Source organism: Aythya marila (assembly GCF_965140915.1).
Source record: "Aythya marila genome assembly, chromosome: 2".
In the NCBI taxonomy this organism is placed as follows: domain Eukaryota; kingdom Metazoa; phylum Chordata; class Aves; order Anseriformes; family Anatidae; genus Aythya; species Aythya marila.
In genome coordinates, this window is record NC_139043.1 from 121,963,406 (window position 1) to 121,981,725 (window position 18,320).

Sequence of the window (18,320 nt, forward strand, 5' to 3'; positions counted from 1 at the left end):
TCATGTCACTGAGCCTATGCTCTCTGCAGGAGATACCTGCACTCCCATACTTCAGCACTCAGAACTTTCTGTTAGAGAGCTGCAGGTGACTTTCCACAAGAGAACAGTAACATGAAGCTCTTGGTAAGGAACCGCCTAACTGAAGTGCCTAATCCATATCAAAGGATAACATCTCAGTTAAGTGTTATGGGAAAATGTGGATTTATGGGGGTATGTCTGTTTGGAAAGCTAATTCTGCATTTTGCTTTAGATTTCCCACCACAGCAGGATTGTTAGTGTGTCTCCCGAGCCACCTGAAATGTCTGGATTATATGTTCGGGGGACAGTTTAGAGAGGGAAAATGTCTAGGGAAATAAAATCACCAAAAAAAATTACAAACGGTATCAGAAAGATCCATCTTTGGAGATGGTCAAAAGCCTTCTGGACATAGGTAGAAGCACTTAGGTCTGGACAGCCCTGTTTGAGCACAGGGTGTGGACCAGAAGACCTCCAGGGGTCCTTTTCAGCCTCAGCCATTCTGTGGTTCTGTGAAAAAGAAACAAAACACTGAAATGAACAACAACAATAACAAAACCTGAAATTTTAACACTGAGATCTTGGGTTCTATCTAATTGCACAACATGCAACTGTAGATAGTTAAGTTGTCTTTAAAATCTCTTTTAGTAAGTCCTCTTTCCTATTTGTATTGTATAGTCTCATTTCTTTTTTTTTTTTTTTTTTTTTTTTTTTTTTATTATTATTATTATTTCTCTTATTGGCCTCTGTAGAGTTTGCAGGTCCTGGTGCGGTCAGGTCTCAGCAGGTCCAGAAGCACTGCTGCTTTGAAAAGTCAGGCTGTGTAGGGCTGTGGAAACATATGTTCTCATTTTTGGATCGTGGGAGGGAGGCATCATTTTGCAAAGTGGGAGACTTTTATCTATTGGAGCAGTCTGGGTTATGGTGAGACTTGTGAAATTTTACAAACATCCTCATCTGATGGGAATCATTAGAGCCATTATAGAGAACCTGCATCACTGGCAATTACCCTTATGATTGTATGATCCTCATTAGACTGATTAAACTCGCTTAGCACCAGCCAAGGTAGCTGTACTTCAGTGGAGACAATATGCTAAAACTTTGAGCTGATATGAATTTTAGAAGACTCGCTAACAGCAGATTAGAAATCCAAATACAAAAAGGGCAATCCTTCCTAGTACCAAAGAAGACAAAAGCTCTACCTCACTGGGATGAATAGTGAAACTGAGCGTGTTCGAGCAAAGCTGTTAAACGATTCTACAAGCTTTTGCTTATGTTACAGGGTATGCAGCAAAGTGTCTATATAACAGACTTACACTTGACCTCCTTCTAGGTAGAGGCACAAGTTTTAGGTCAGTTAAGAGGTCTCTGAAGTCAAACAACAGTCAGTGTGGGAGCAGAACTCATGATCTTTTGACTCCTGACAAAATTCATCCTTCTTTAACGGTTTCTGAATCAGGAGAGCCTTGTCCTCCTGTGTTCGCAGAGCACAGCTTAACTGGGAGCGGGTGGCCTGATTCAGCAGATGTGCAGAATGATCCCAATACCTCCAATACCTGAGTGTTCTTCAAAACTGTGTTGAGCTTTTAAAAAATTCTCATGAAAATATAAGATGCTTTTTTTAATTATTTTATTTTTTTTTTTTTATTTAGGAAAAACAGGTGAATGTTGGTACAGCAGAAACAGTTACTGCAGGGTGTCAAATCCTGAGAAGAATATTTCTTGTTTGTTCTTCTCTAAAGAGAAATAATAACAAAAAAAATGTGTTTAAGACTCTGCTTGTGGAAAAGGTGGGGGAACTAATTACTTCAAGTGGAGAAAGAATAAATCCTGATGTAGCCATTAACTCACTACTCTGCAAAGCCAGCTAGAAATTTCTCATTTACTCCACCAGCCCTTGGCTACTGGAGAAGACTCGACACGACCCGTGACCAGCGAGCATCTACTGAGGTACCTGAACTATTTTATTAAGATGCTCGCTGCCACAAATCGGGAATTTCATCAGGATCACGAGAAAGGTAATGTTTTAAGGTTGAAACACAATTAAAAAAACGCAGGAAAAGCGCTGGCTGTCCCCCTGCAAGCCCACCGCCCGCTCTGAGGTAGCCCAAGTTTGGGCGCTGCGTTCAAGCCCCTCAGGGCTGAACTTTGAGCCAGGGGAGCGGGCAGCGCATGGCCGGGCTGGGCTGGGCAGGGCTGGGTAGAGCAGGGCCGGGCAGGGCAGGGCAGCCCCCGCCTCCCGCCCCTCTTTTCTCGCCGGAGCCCGGTCGTCAACGGGCGCCCAACGCCGCGGCGCTGCCCGGAGCCCCCGGCCGCTGGCTGAGGGAGCGGCGCTGTGGCGAGGGCGGCAGCTCCAGCCGCGGCTGTGCCCGTAACCAAGGCGCTGCCAGGCGGGCACACACACACACACACACTCACACCCTTCACACGCTCACACACGCACCGCACACACAGCTCGGGGGCCGCCTTTGCAGCTCGTCCCCTCCCTGCACCATGCTCCGCTCCAGGCAGCGCCTGCCCGCGGCTCCCTGAGGGGGCTGAGCCCGCCGCCGCCGCCTCCAGCCCGGCGGAGCGGGCGGCTGGCACCCGGCTGCCTCCCCCCTTGCTGCCGGGTAGCGGAGTTAGCCCCGGCCCCGGGACTTCGGGCAGCCCTTGGGCGGCGCGGGGAGCGAGCCGGGAGCAGCCGGAGGGACCTCAGCCGCCGCCGCCGCCGCCGGGGGAGAGGAGCTCCAGCCCCCGCCTCCGGAGCTCTTGATGGCGTCTCACCAGCAGACCAGGATCCAAGCCTACCTGGAGAAGAACAAGATCGGGCCCCTCTTCGAGGTGAGGCGGGCTCCCCCCGGCCCCCTGCCCTGCCCTGCCCTGCTCCGCGCCGTGCCCCCGCGCCCCTCCGCCGCGCCCCGCAGCCCGGCTCCCCCTGTGCCGTGTGGCGGCGGGGCCGGAGGGGCAGGTGCCGCTCCCAGCCCAGCCCGGGGACGCGGCCGGGAGGGCGAGAGCCGGAGGGCTGCTGCTGGCTGGGGAGCCCGCCCTCGGGACTCGGCTGTCCTACAAAAAACTCTCTGGCCGGCGGCTCTCCGGGAGGTTTTATCCGCAGGCGTACGCTTGGGAACCTTCCTTCTGCTCCAGGTTTTGCTTGGTGTTACGGAGAGGCACCCACTTGGATCTGGAGATGCACAGATGTGCATATTTTACTATTTCTGTGCATGAGCTGTGAATACTTGGAATTTAAAAGGGTACTAGAGCAATCACGCCTATTAGCATTTCATCGTCCTGTTTCTCATACGATTTTTAATCTAAATGCACATACATTATTCTACTCTGGCAGTGTTATCCCGAGACACGAGTCTCCCTTTCTTGCTATTCAACTTGCTCTTAGTCAAGCTCGCTACATATGAGATCTCTTTTATTCTGCTTTGTAGGTTCTGAGAGTATAGTGTGGTGGCAATCTGGTCATCAGTACAAGCTTTGGGTAGCCTTTGTCAGCCTGAATAACAGAGGTGAATTATTTTTTTTAACCATTTGCTGATGGTCAGTTTTTATATTTTGCATGGACTGAGGCTAGTACGACACATTACATTGCTTCAGCGTCAGAGGTGTTAGATGTTTTCATTTTGCGATGAATAAAATCCTATTTGATCGAACTGTAACTGAGTACTAGGGAACAGTTGGTGGTTTTTCTAGCCCGAGAATTCACAGGAACTGAAACATTTGTGCAGTTCAATTTCTGAACAAAAGCCTGTTCCAGTCAAGGCAGTTGCTAGGTCTGTGTAGGTAACTGACTCCTGCTTCTTTTGGTGGGAGTTAAGTGCCTCACGGTTGTTGAGGAGTTGGGCCTTGACAGCTGTCACTTTCTTCTAAATTTTCATTAGCTAACACATTGTTTTACACATTAAAATTCAGACGACTTGACATCACTTTTTTATGTTTCAACCTAGTTTCTCAGTAGTGTACGATGCTAATTTCTATTGTGGTAATAGTATGATGCTTTAGCTATCAACGGCAGAGAAAAAAAATGAAGAAGTTGTATTTGTTATAGCATTTCATACATTGCAAAATACTTCACTCGTCGCTATGATATAGGGATTTCGTTGTGGTTGAAAGAGTCTGTGGAAAGCTGTTCACATCCCTTAAACCTTGCAGACCGTCCACAGGTGCTCCTGGGCACCAGGAAGCGATTTTTTGGGTCTAAGTGAATTTTGCACACACAGATACTAACTAGGGAGTGGATACTAAGCAGTAGCATTTGCATAGCTGTTGAAAGTTACTGTAGTCCATAACACTAGGAAGAAAGTGATCATAATTCTCGTCTCTATCACTTCTTTATTATCCATTTAAGATCTACTTGTCTTATTTCATTTTGGTGATGTACTTTTTATTCTCAACAGTTTTTGAAGATCTACAACCTGTGCTTGATCTTGTCTTCCACTTACTGAGGGCTATGTGTTTTTGAAGTTGACAGGAATTGATCAAAAACTATGCATAGGGTCAAGCTTATGCTCTATATTAGTGTTTCTATTATATATGCATTGTGGTGTAACAAGAATACCGTGTGTTCACAGTCAGCACATCATTTTTTCATGTCTGTAAAAGTTCTGATATGTTGAGAGACCTATGTTAGTCTTTTATTCAGAAGCAGCCAGCATTTTCTTACGCCACTTGTGTTTTTGATGCTAATTAATCACCAGTTGTCATAGATGACAGCCATCTTTTTTTTTTGTTGTTGTTGTTTTTGTTTGGCAGTGAGTACTAATTTTCTAATACCAAGTCAGAACAGAGTAGACATGGATTCAATTTTCTGCCGTGTTATTTGCTGAGCAGGTTGTGACTGTAATTGCTCAATATATGCTTCAAGCCAACGTTTTAAGGAGCACATACAGTAACATTGTGAAATTGAGGGCAATCACAGGAAAGAAGAAAGTGGAGAGAGAACATGGAGGCTTTCTGAGGTGAAGGCAGGGATGGCGGTGCGTAATCAGATCATATTGCATACCTGCAGAAATGAACGGGCAGGGATCAGGAGGATTTAACACCACAGATCTTAATTAAGACTATTCTGCACAGCGAGCTGATGGCTGGAGTACTAGGTGGCTTTCTGATGATGAGGTGTAATTCCCCTGCATTATAGTCAAGGGTGGTGCATGCAATTAGTTGCCCATTGGTCATTCTATTCCAGTTGCTCGCTCTTCTTCTGATAGTGTATCTTCTCTCCTCTCTGGCCTGTGTTTGTGGCCTTCTCTTACCATCGTAAGGGCTTTGTGTACTTCATTAACCAGCAGTATCTACCTAAGAGCATCTGTTCTTTTGGACTTCATATTTTTTCACCTTCAGCTCACGCTGTATATGCAGATGAGTACACTTTTATTTCTTCACCAAATTTTTGTATGATTTGACACTTGAATTATCTTGCTGTGAAAGTGTTCTAGAGAAGTACTGGCATGTGAGGTGCAAGAAGACTATAGGCCCTCCTTTTGTTAAAAAAAAAAAAAGTTGTTTCTATCTCTAAAAGAAAGGTGGGAGTAACCTTCTGGGGAACGAATTAATGAGCAGAGGCTGACTCAGCAAGCATCAGTCTCCTGCTGACTACCAGAACCTGTTAACAGATAGTAGGAAGTCCTATCCAGTCAGCTATGAATGGTAACACACACATTCACTTGACTCCAAGCATTTTTACTAGTTAAATTCTTATTTATGGCTTAAAGGTGGGAAGGAATGTGGGTGGGAACTAGTGTGTACATCTGAGACTGTATCAATTTTAGGACTTAAGACAGATTGAGAAACAGCTTAGATACTTCAGCCCTATCTCCCTCTGTTGAATGTAGGTCCTGAATTTATTTATTTTTTTCAGAATTGCTACTTAGCTGCCATTTCATTTTACAGGTGCTGAAAGTTTTTTGCAGGTAAAATTCTCCGTGAACCTATAGGTCAACTTCTAGATGACCCAGGCCATGCAGCTGTTATTAGTACCGACAGTAAGCTTTTAAACTGACCCTCTAAATTCTGTCAGATTCTGTTAGGTTTCAGGAACTGACTTATCTATCCTGTTGTGTGTGTGTATGTTTTTTTCTTTTTGTTGTTCTTTTTTCCACTTTGAAAGTTTAGACATCTCCTGTAAAAGTTTATTGGCATCTGGGAGCACTGTGGTCAGACACCTAGTTTAGATTTGAGGAATGCCCATTAGAAACACCTCTCTTCTGTGATGTTTGTGGCAACCCTTAGCATAGCACTGCCTGGTTTTATTTATTTATTTTCCATTTGAGCTTTGGAATGTAAAAAGAATTCTAAATTTGAATTGTTTCTGTGATGAAGGTTCACTGTTGTTTTTTTCCATCTTTCTAAAATGTGAACAGGAGGTATGTGCCTAAAATTGGCTGGGACAGAGTATTCAGAATCTGCACCCACTCATTTCTGTCTGAGTGAAGTATTGACCCACTTTGCATTTCAAGCATCCAATCCAACAAATTCTTTTCTTGTGTTAATAATCTCAATGAATAATTGTAATGCCTGTGAGTATCTATACATTTAGACTTCTGTGCAACTGCATCTCTTCGGCATTTGGTTGTGTTCTCATTTGGGCAACCTGACAGTTTCTACGAATTTGAAAGCTGGATCAGCACTCTTAAGAACAGCTTGCAATAAATCTTCAAGAGCTCCGAGATAAATTTAGTGTTTGGGAGTTTTCTTATTTATAGAACTGCAGCTAAAAAGAATCAAGCAGGTATATTGTTGTTATGCAAACCAGGAAACTGTAATTTGAGTTATAAAACACCAAAATAACTTCTCAAAGTAAACATACCTAAGGATTTTTCTCAAAGTAACGTGGGCTTAGAAATATAATTAATTCTGAACAACATAAGGATTGTGTTCACATGATCACACTTACCTTGTTTTCTTTTAGCAGACAAAATTCCTGAATCAAATACAATAGGAAACTTTTTTTTTCCCCCTAAATGGATTATTACTATTAGTGTATATTGTCCACCAACTTCTATTATTTAATTTTAATAAAGGAGCTATGTTTCTAGCTTAAACTTAAGCCTTAACATACCCTAGTGCACCTGCTTGGTGAATTACACTACTTATAGTGCACCTTGTGACTGAATTAGTCAAAGTTGGGAGTGAATTTGGGAGTATAGGCCATTTTCTGCAGGAACATTTTCCCTCAGTTCTTAAATGTACAAATGTAGGGACAGTCAACTTCAGCGTCTCAGTTACCGGTTTAAGATTACTCACAATACCAAATTATTTTTTAAGGTACAGTATCTGTGATGTGATTGATAGGGATGCTTTCACACAGTTGTTTTCTTTTGAACTTGCTCAAATTATCTTTTATTTTATGTTGATGTTATGCTTAATTGGTTAGATTCTGTCCCTAGCATGGTAGAGTCTGTATTCTGGATGATGTGAATTTACCCAGAGAAGCATTCAGTTTGAGGAATTTAGATGAAGCTTTTGAAAGACCAAGTTTTTCAGTACCTAGACATGATGAGCATAATTTGAAGTACTACTAGGTTATCTAGTGGCATTGTTTCAGCCCAGCAGTCCCCCCGTCTTTCAGAGGAGCCAATGTTTGCTGTTTTTCAAAGGATGTGTGGAAGCTAGCATTGGTCTGGAAATGCCTCATTGTTACCCACGTTGGGGCTGGAGGATCGTAGGTAAATTTTAATTATGTTTTTTTTGTTGTTGTCTGCTGCAGTAGGACTTTGTAGTAGCCTTGATGTGCACTGAAGTAAAAGAAAGGGGAATGAAAGTCAAATGGAAAAAATGACGCAGAGAAGTCCTTTGTTTTTCAGAGCGTTCGCTATGCCTTCAACTAGTTGTCTTGGTAAAGTTGTCTTTAAGGGAAAACAAGTCAAAAACCATAATGGAAATGATAAACAGACCCTTTCCCATTAACAAGCAGTTCTATGACCTTTGGTTTTTGTTTTTTTGCTTGAGTTCTGTGACCATTAAGGTGCAACAGATGTCAGAAATCTTCCTGTGAATGAGACATGCATAATTCTTCTCTCCTGTGGAACAGGGTTTAAGAAAAGGGGTCTGCGTTGCATGAGATGATACGTTTTGGTCCTTCTACTTCACTAGCTAATCTTCTAACATTTGAAAGAACTTGCATTTTTGTGATGTCTGTATCTTTGAGAAATACTGAAATTAGTCAAAGCCTTAAAAATATTGGAAATAGATAGTGAAAGAGGTCACAGGTACAGGTGTGGTCACAAACATACACAATAATCACATAAACCTTGTTTCCAAAAACATTGCTTTACCAAAAGGGAAATAGGAGCTTTCTTATTTGCTTTAAAAAATTCTTTTGGACACAAGGTACCCAAAGAAATCATTATTAAATGATTTAATCTGATTTAAATCATTAAGTCAGAGTTAAATTATTTGTCTAACAGTAATAATCAAATGTGAAAACTTGTATCTAAAATACGAAATTATAAAACGGAGGATGCATAATAGTTTCATTTTGTTATGCTAGCTTTTAATGTTTTTAAACCTGTAACATGACAATTACTTTGTTTCTTTAGATGGGGTGCAGAAGGCATAACTATCTTGCCATAAAAATAAAATAGCTGGGAAACTGAGGAATAGTTCTCAATTGAGTTGCTCCAAGTCCCCGTGGAGCCTAACTGCTCCGTGCTAAGGTCTAGAGCTAGTAGATGTTCCTGTTTAAAATAAAATGAGTCTAATATCTGCACTCTAGGACATGCAAGGGAACAATGATGGGTTTGGACTTTTTTCTGGCAATCTCTATAGTAATGAGTCAGCCTGGATCAAAATAAGCCTATTATAACTGCTCTTTTTTCTTTGCTTTTTATTACATTGTGAAGTCTCTTCCAAGTTTTGGATGATATTTAGTGCATGGTGTTAATTAAACCTGAAGTAAGCTCTTCAACTGTTTTGATTCTTTTGATTAATCCAATCTCTTGGTACAAAGGACAAATGTAAATGTCAAATATTAAATAAAAAACTTTAATGGCCTTAACTCAGACTTTAATTTCTTTCTAATGTACTCTTTGTAGTTACTAACTTACACTTTTCCAAGTGTGCTAGCTGCTATCCATGCCAGAGAGTGAGCACTGTCAGCCTTCTGGCTGCTTTGGAGATTCTGAGGGGGAGTACAATTCTAAAAGGGTTGGGCAGCCAGTACCTGAGATGGAACTCCTGCTACATGTGATTTGCCTCTTCACTTCACAGAGCAAGTGGGTTTCTTAGTTAGCTTCTTTATTTTGCCGTTGACTCAACAGACACACCTAGAAGGATGCTGGCTCTCAGTGTTTGTTTCTTCTAAAAAAAAGAAAGTGTTACTTTGTAAACTGAAGCATTAAAATAAATGAGTTAGGAACATAATATTCAAAAGCATTGTAACATCATGTTCTATTACAGTTTGGCTCTAATTTTGAAGGTCTAATCAGCACTCTGTCTTTTTTCAACGTCTTTTCTTCCCACTCTGTCCTTCCCATTTTCTGTCTTGTTTATATCCGCATCCTTTCACTGAATGTCCAGTCCTCCAGCAGCCAAGTGTGTTTTTTTTTTTTTTTTTTTTTTTTTTCTCATTATCGCCTCTCTTTGCTATTCTTCTGCAGTTTTGTCTTGTTATTATGTTCTAGCATATTCTCCTGTTATCTGCATTTCCATTCTGAAATTCCTCCTGTATACCCTCAGTTTCCTTTTACCTTTTGGTTTTGCAGACACAAAAAAGGAATAATTAAAAAAAAAAAAAAAGACTGATAATTTGTTATTGTGATTTGCTTTGTGCTTTTTTTTTTTTTTTTTTTTAAAGCATATGTTCTTTTGTATGAGTAAGAGATGTACTTTATGTCTGGATAAAGGGATACGACTTCAGGCATTTTTATGTTCACCAACTTAAACTTAAATGGAACAAAGACTACACAAACCTCTTATTGTCTGTAATATTCAGATAAAAATGAGGTTATTTACTGTTATTTTCTGTTCTCATTCTTGTACGTATGCACACTTTTCTTATTCTCCTAGCTGTGAAATGTGAGAGAGAGATATCTTCTCTGCTGAGAGATGATGCTTTTCTACCTGAAACCATGAGAAATAGTTAAAACCTAACTGGAAGCAAAATCACTTTGAAATAGAACTGTGGTAGGAAAACGTTTCTCTCTTGATGAAGGCATTATACTGCTTGAGTAATCAGTGAAAGTTATGAAAAGCAGCTCTCATTTGACAGGAGGAACAAAAATTTAATTCTGTGATGTAGGTAAGGATGTGTTTCAGGTGATTGTGCTCTTTATGTCTTTACCAATGCCACACAAGCATCCACATCTGCTCTCAGTGTAGAGGGTAATACCTTTTTAAAAGGATTGCAACAGATACATTTTTGATGGCCTTAACTTTTGTGTCAGGTATCCTATGCCATGCTGTGTTAATTTCTCTTCTGGCTACTCCTTTTCACTGAATAGCTATTTTTAGTTCCAGCCATAAGTGCTCAGGGAGAGTCCTTAGGCTGAAGTTACAATGTCCCTCTTGTTTTGCTCTTCTGTTATTTTGGGCACTTTTCTTTCCTTATTCACATAAAATTCAAGTTAATTTTTGAATTAAACGTACAGTTTCCAGTGAAACACCTCAGTTTTAAAGGTAACTTCAAATAGCAGTGTGAGAAAATGTGCTACGGTTATAGGAAATGCCCATACAAAATGAAGAACATGTGAACTTGCTTTTCCTTAAGTAGAAGACTTTTATATCAGTCACCTCTTGCAAAATTTCTGTCCATACAGAGAGTGGAAATTGCTACCTTCTTGTGTACTTACACGAAGGATTCTTTCTCTCTCTGCTTTTTGCCAGCTCTCTGCAAAATTCAATGAGTAAAATCACTCTATTCACACACCAGATTTCTCTATAGTAGCTGGAACAATAAGCTTATCAAGCTCTTTTGTTGGCTTCTGGAGGAGCTGGTTTCTGGGACAAGAATCATGAGAGTTTAGGTCTTTTCAGCTGTGAGTCTTTTTAATTAAATCTTTCCTCCCCTCATACTTGTTTTACTCTTGTAGTTTCACACTCTGAACCACAGGTTCTGAGGCTGATCTAATAGCCAACTGCTGCAGGTCCCTTGTCTTCAGCCCTGGTTGCCCAGTACGTGCTCTAACCAGTATGAGCACTGGTGGCTGTCTGATTCTACAGCTGTCCTGTCTGGGAAGTTGAAATGGAAGAAAAGAAAGTCTGCAAAGTGAAAAGGGTTCTGTTGGTTTAGCTTGGTGGCTCAGCCTGTGGGCTGGTGAGGAGTGAACTGATGGCTCAGGAGGGAAAAAGTGCGTGGCCAGAGAGTGAGGGCAAAAAGAAGCACAGCTGCCTTCCTCTGCAGCAACAAGCTGTGATGGGCATAAGTGATCTCTGTATCACTCCCTGAGTTTAAATAACTGCTCAGTTCTGTGTACCACAAGCTTATGTGCTTAAATTAGCTTCATACTGCTGTTGACTTTTAAAGGTGCAGTTCCTCATAGGTGAGGAGAATGTCACGGAACCCAGTCCAGTCCTGTCTGAGACGGAGCAGCAGAGGGAATTGAATAATTAGTGAAGACAGCCTAATGAAGTAGGAGGAAAAGAACCACGTGAATAACACTGAATGTGAAATGGAAGGGGATGGGATACAAAGATTAATGCTGCATTGCCAACACATTATTTTTCTTTTCTATTTGTTTCTAATAATATTGTTCTCTACAGTTATATGGAATCTGTTCTTTTTTTTTTTTGTTTTTTTCTTTGTAAGAAAGGTACTGGTGTTTGTGGTTGCTGAGAGGTAAATAGAAGAACGTATTAACTTCTTCTCATCTGAAGAAATGTGCATGTTTTGCAGTGTCTGACTCAGACTTTTACTGCTTGGGTATAGATTTGCCAGGGTGTTAAAGGTGTCTTTAGCACTTATATTATCACTGGCTGCTGTGCCATGAACTCCTTCATCAAGATTGCATTGCAGTACAATTTGGTAAGCATTGCATCTCTGTTGACATTTGTATGAGTGGAAGAGTAAACTGGTGATCGTGGAGGATTCTCTGATCAGATATCTATCTCAAAGAAATTTGGAATGATCCTTTAAGGTCCTTAAGTTCTTTTCTGCACTTCCTAAGTATTTTAAAGATTCTTTTCTTTACTATTCTAATCAGAACAAAGTAGAGATGCCCAGGAACACACAAGCTGAGGACAAGGACACAGTTTGCACATACAGAAATCCCTCTGGGTCTGCCATCATGAAGCATCATCCATAACTGCTCTGAGGATGAACTCTGTTCAGGACTAACCTTGGAGAGAATGCAGGCTGCAACTTACTGAGTGTCTTGTTAAAACATGTACTTTTGCATGATCTAGAGCCCCCAGAAAAAAAAAAAATCATATTTCAGAGCTCCTCCTAAGTGTGCCCTGGTTCAGAATATTCAGAATAATGTCCGTAGATAATAATGCCTGTAGTCTAAGAAGCATAAAGATGGTGAAGCTATTTGGAGATAAAGGCTGAATGGAGACTTACCAACATGGAACAAATGAGAGATGCACAAGGTGAAGACTAAATTACTGGAGCATCAGATTAAACCAAGATTTCTTATCCCGTGATGCAAGAATACCTGAAAGAAAATGATAGCAGGGATGAAAAAGGAACAAAGGTAAATACGAAACTCAAGGTATTTTCTTCTGTGTTTTCCTATGGTAATAGAGGAAAGATTAGAAGAATGAAGTTGTCAAAAATGAAGATCCACTTAACATTTGCTTAAACACCAAAGAACTTAAAGAGTCAGGAGAGGAAATAAAAGCATTCAGTAGGTTGGGTATCGAAATGGAGTTCCATTATCTGGCTTCTGTTCCTGCTTGTGCAACTGTTGTCCTGCTGCACTGCTCACATGTATTATTCTGTGCTTGTGTTTCACCTTCCTTTATCTGTCTTGTTTATCTGCACGAAGACTGCAGGCTCCTCTGGTTCTTACAGGTCTCATTTGGTTTAGGAGCTCTCATAGCAGGGCACCGAGCTTGTACGGCCCTTGAGCTTCCTGCTCTTTCTTTGTACTGCCTCAGTGCCTGACAGTGCTATTAATCCCATTAATTGGTTCCATGTGTTTTTTTTTTTTTTTTAATTGTTTTTTTTTTTTTTTTTTTTTTCTCTCCCCTTCTCAGTGTGGCCCTTCAGAGCATTTGAGAAGTCTCAAGGCTGCAGCACAGGCCATGTGAGCACGCCCTGTTCCTACAGGGAGCTCTGCTGTAGCCACCGAGGCCCTGATTTACAAGAGCAAGGCCTTCACTCGTAACCAGGCAGAGCTAGTCTAACATTAAATTAGCAGCAATCAAATCATCAGGAAGCTTTAATTGGACAATCACTGTCAGGGTTGGGAAGTTACTTGCTGTGTCAGAAACAAACAAAAACATACATGAGTGATTTGCATGCATTGTTTTCTAAATAAAAAGCATTGGAGAATGAGATTAATAATGCTTTGGCTGTTATTAAAAATAGCTCTGCAACCCAAAAACTTAGCATGTCTTCTAAAATTACCCAGATCTCAGTTTCTAGAAATGAAGAGATTCTTACTTGCCTAAGCCATCGTGCTTTTGATGGTAGAAGTATCTGGTGAGAAACGATGGACTAACTGCAGTTAAAGGTACAACTCATTTATGTTCCCTTAAAAATTACCTTTGCTACCAGCTGAAAGTTCTCAGTCATTAGTACAGTAATACTTACTTAAATACACAGAAATAACATCTTGATTCTCTAGCTTTCATATAAAACATAGTCCTCTAGTCTTTTGTTTCAAAACCTAACCCAGAGGACAGCTTATGGATGCAGCAGTTAGTGTCCTGTGTAGGTTAGCAAGGGCATGCTGACTAGATTGCCTGTGACAGTTTACAGGAAGGAGATATTTGAGGCTCAAATGACAATTTTTGGAAATATACTAGTTTTGTTTCTGTGCTGCAGTTACCTTGTTTGAAATAGATAGTTATTTTAATAAATTGATCCATATAATTTAATTATTAGAGCTCATGATTTCTGATGACTTTTTTTTTTTAATGCTGTCTTTTTCCTTTTTACTACACTCTTTTTCTTGTGAAAATATTTAGTCATTAACTTACATTTTTATTACACAAAGCCCTATATTCATATTTTTTCTTATTTTTTTTTTCACACTTATGCTTTGCATAATATAAAAATGGTTTTATTTTTGTGATCATATATGTAACTTATAGGTTAAATAACTGACTGAAAAGTACATCCTGATTATGTAAGCTGATATTTATTTAGCTGTCCCCATTATCTCAGGCTTACTTTATTTGTGGGCATGATATGATAAGTGTCAGCTTTAAGCCTCTGCAGCCAATGCACTTGTCCTCCCAGAGGCCAAACAGAAGTATCTAACATCCCCTTATTTCAGGGACTCTTTTCAGTTCAGTATTGACATAGTTTTCAGCTGCTCTTTAAAGGTAGTGTGAGGAAGATTTTTTTACATTACACACTTTGGTGAAGAGTCCATAAAGCCTTGAGCATTCAAGTAACTTTTTGATGGAAGGAATCAGGAGTAATCCATGAGACAAATCATAAAGGTGATTTGTCTATATACATATTTCAGCTTTTTTTCCCAGTAGCATTGCTTATGAATTGGATTTGAATGATCTAATTTTCATCCATAAGTGCTGGTGGTATACTGAGAAGTAAAACAGAAAAAGATCCAATAATATGATTGATAATATAATATGAATAATATGAATAGTTGGGCCACTCATACTTTGGCTTATGTCTTCATATATGTTTCCATGTGTCCTTAGAATGCAGGGTATGCTATATTAAATTCCTTCCTAATGATATGATGATGACTGTATGTGGGTAGATCATAGAATAGCCTGAGTTGGAAGGGACCCACAAGGATCATCAAGTTGAACTCCTGGCTCCACACAGGTCTACACAAAAATTCAGACCATATGACTGACCTGCACAGTCCAAACTTCTTAAACTCCAACAGGTTTGGTGCCATGACTACGTCCATGGGGAGCCTGTTCCAGTGCATAACATCCCTCTCAGTGAAGAACCTCTTCCTGATATCCAGCCTGAACCTCCCCTGTCACAGTTTGACACCATTCCTGTGGGTCTTATCACTGGTCACTAAAGAGAATAGATCAGCGCCTTCCACTCCCTTTGTGAGGAAGCTGTAGACTGCAATGAGGTTTCCCCTCAGTCTTCTCTTTTCCAGGCTGAACAGGTCAAGTGACCTCAACTGCTCCTCATATGTCTTCCCCTCTAGGTCCTTCAACATCTTTGTAGCCGTACTCTGGACGCTCTCCAATAGTTTCACGTCCTTTTTTGTACTTTGGTACCCAGAACTGCACTCAGCACTTGAGGTGAGGCCGCACAAATGCAAAGCACAGTGGGACAATCCCTTCCCCCAACCAGCTAGCAGTGCTATGCTTGATGCACCCCAGGATACAGCTGGCCCTCCTGGCTGCCAGGGCACACTGCTGACTCATATTCAGCTTGCTGTCAACCACAACCCCCAGATCCCTCTCTGCGGGACTGCTCTCCAGTGTCTTATCACCCAGTCTGTACGTATAGCCAGGGTTGCCCCTTCCCAGGTGCAGGACCTGGCACTTGATCTGATAGTGTAAAATTTATGGCCATCGTTTTTGGAAGATTGACAGCAACCTGCAAGTTAAAGGAGACTACAAATGTGTTATTCTTTTGTTGTTGTTGAAAAGCACATATCCTTTAAACCTTTAAGTCTAATAAATTGAAATGTTTTGCTAAAGCCGCCTGCAGTGTTTTTGTGATGAGTTGACTTTGAACTATACTTACTTGGCTGACCTGCTTGATATTTTGGTCGTCTCTGTAAGCTCCTACAAGCTGTCTCTGTGGCTTGACTATAGAGAACAAACCGATAAATCATCTGTGGAAAACATAGGCCATCAAGATCAATGACACATTCTGTCCTTCCTCTTCATGGTTCTCTTATACATTGACCAGTAAATGCAAATTTAAATGCATTCCTTTACCCTTGTTTATGTCATGTTACCATTTGTGTTCAACTGTAATTAAGTCCTAGGTATTTTGAGGCTTGTTCTGATTCAAAAAAAAAAAAAAAAAATCATTTACATTGTTAATGATAGCTATTTTCCTGTAAATGTGCTTGAATGTTTTTTCCATAACTACTTCTACAGTGTTTCTGTTTAATATTTGAGCATAAAAAAATTGCCATATCATTACAGAAAATGGGATCTGATAATAATAAGGGCCATTATAATAATCAAAATGTCCTTTTAGCATCTTTTTGCTATATCCTTATTGGAACACTCAGTTTGTTTCTTCTAATGTTCTGGAACACCAAAATAATTATGTGACCCAGGCTCATTTAAAGTGTTTCCAAATTTCAGTAGTACTTCATTATAGTGCTTAAATCCAAATCTGGTAGTAGTAACAGGCCTATTGATTGATGCAACATTGAAGAACATGGACTTTGTTTAGATGCCTGGTAAAATTCATCAGTTTATTACGGAGAGCTCTGCAAGTTTTAGACAATCCATAATTCTTTTCTCAGTTGAATTCAGAATTGTTTATTGATATGTATCAATAATATTGATGTTATATATATATATATATATATATATATATACATATATTTGTGGGGAAAAGGAATGCTATATGTGCTTTCTACCAGATGGTTGCTTTTTGCATTTAAGCCAGTATTTGAGTGTTATTTTTATATTTTGCACAAAAGCTGTTCAAATAATGATATTCAAGTTGAAAGGGAAGCTGTGTGAGTTTTATGGAATGTGTTTTAAGAGTATGAGATTACTGTGATTTATATCAAATGAACCACAAGTTTCTGCAAGCAATTATAAACCTTTCAAGTATGGTGTTTTGTTTGTTTGTTTGTTGTTTGTTGCCTTTTTTTCTTTTCTTTTTTTTTTTTTAACTCTGAAGCATAGCCTTTTAACATAGGAAATGAGATTTGCAAAAGAAAAACAAACAAGACATTTATCTAAATATGAAATGAAGAAATGAAGAGGACAGAACCCAGTTATGTGCCACTGTAGTTCCTTTAGCAGAGCCTGCACCAACCCTGCAGCTGTGTAGTTGAGTGTTTAGAAATCTGCAGTTGGCATTGGACCATCTCCTCTGTTAAATGTGTGCCTGGCTGTAATCCACTGTATCCAACATCTATTGTATATTGTCAGCACAGTTAGATATTTTCCTGTGCAGGGTACAGCAGACACACTGTTCTTTCACTTCAGTTAATCAGTTCTCTTTTGCTGAAGAGAGCGGTTGTTTTCTGGGGCCATGTTCCCTGGGCACGATTGTAGGGCATCCAGCCTGGGAGAAGGAAGTGTCTGAGGCATGTCCCCCAGTGCTTCTTTCTGTGCAGAAGATGTGTGTTCTTCTCATGCATGGTGCTTCAGAGGAAGAGACTTTGTAATACAATGAGTCTGGAAGGCATGGGAGTAGGGTACGAGGCTTGTCTCTTCTGGCAGTGATCAGATCTCTCTCTGATTTGTAACACCACCTGTGTAAATGCAATTGTATGCTGGTTAGATATATATTCTGGCACTGTGATTCCAGTAGCTAAATCTGTGTGGGAAAAGCAACAACAACAGAAAACAGTCAAATAACTATTTATTACTGGTTACAAGGTGATATTACTGTGTTTTTGCATAGGGAATTATTTAGGAGTAGAAATAACTTGATTAATGCACTGTTCTGATGAAAGAGCTCAAGATGAATCTTTGACATTACATCCTTCAGGATTAGAATAAAGTACAGTATTTTTTTTTAATAATAAACAAAGCTGAACATTCTGTGGATAATAGGATTGTTCTTAATATGACTACTGAATTATGCCTGCCAGTTTCTGTCTTTCTATGCCTATAAGGAATGCGGTGGTATTTTTTTACTGGGTATATTTCAAGATGTGCAGAAGGAAGGTAATAGGCTATCCTTCCTATAGGTATTTTAATCCATATCAGCTGAAAAACTCCATTATCTTTATATTGTGCTTTCTTCTGCTGGCTGCAACAAGGGAAAGGTACTATACAGTGCTAGAAATAGTCCAGACATGTTGCAAATGAGAACTCCTGGTAGATGAGGTAAGCAAATAAATGTGTGGAGGGGATCTGAGAATAATGGTTGGAGCATGCCCTTTCAGAAGGTAAGCTGGGTACTTCTTTGCAAGTATAGACAGTTAGACAGATCACTGTTTGTCTTTGGTAGGCTCCATATTCTCTGGGCTTCAATCCTCAGACATGCCAGGTATGTTTTTATTGAGACCTTGACACTAAAGGGCCCTGCTTCTCAGGGGTGTCCCAGGCAGCAGTTTGAGGATTGT

General features: G+C 40.2%; 1 protein-coding gene across 1 annotated transcript in view; it reads left to right on the plus strand.

Moving 5' to 3' along the window:
• The first annotated feature begins 2,689 nt into the window (after positions 1-2,689).
• Positions 2,690-18,320, plus strand: part of LOC309874184 (uncharacterized protein C8orf34 homolog) — a 170,269-nt gene continuing 154,638 nt past the window's right edge. Inside the window, exon 1 of the mRNA XM_082752128.1 lies at positions 2,690-2,838. Coding sequence (XP_082608254.1) covers positions 2,770-2,838 — 69 coding nt within the window. The 5' untranslated portion in view covers positions 2,690-2,769. The remainder of the gene's footprint in view (positions 2,839-18,320) is intronic.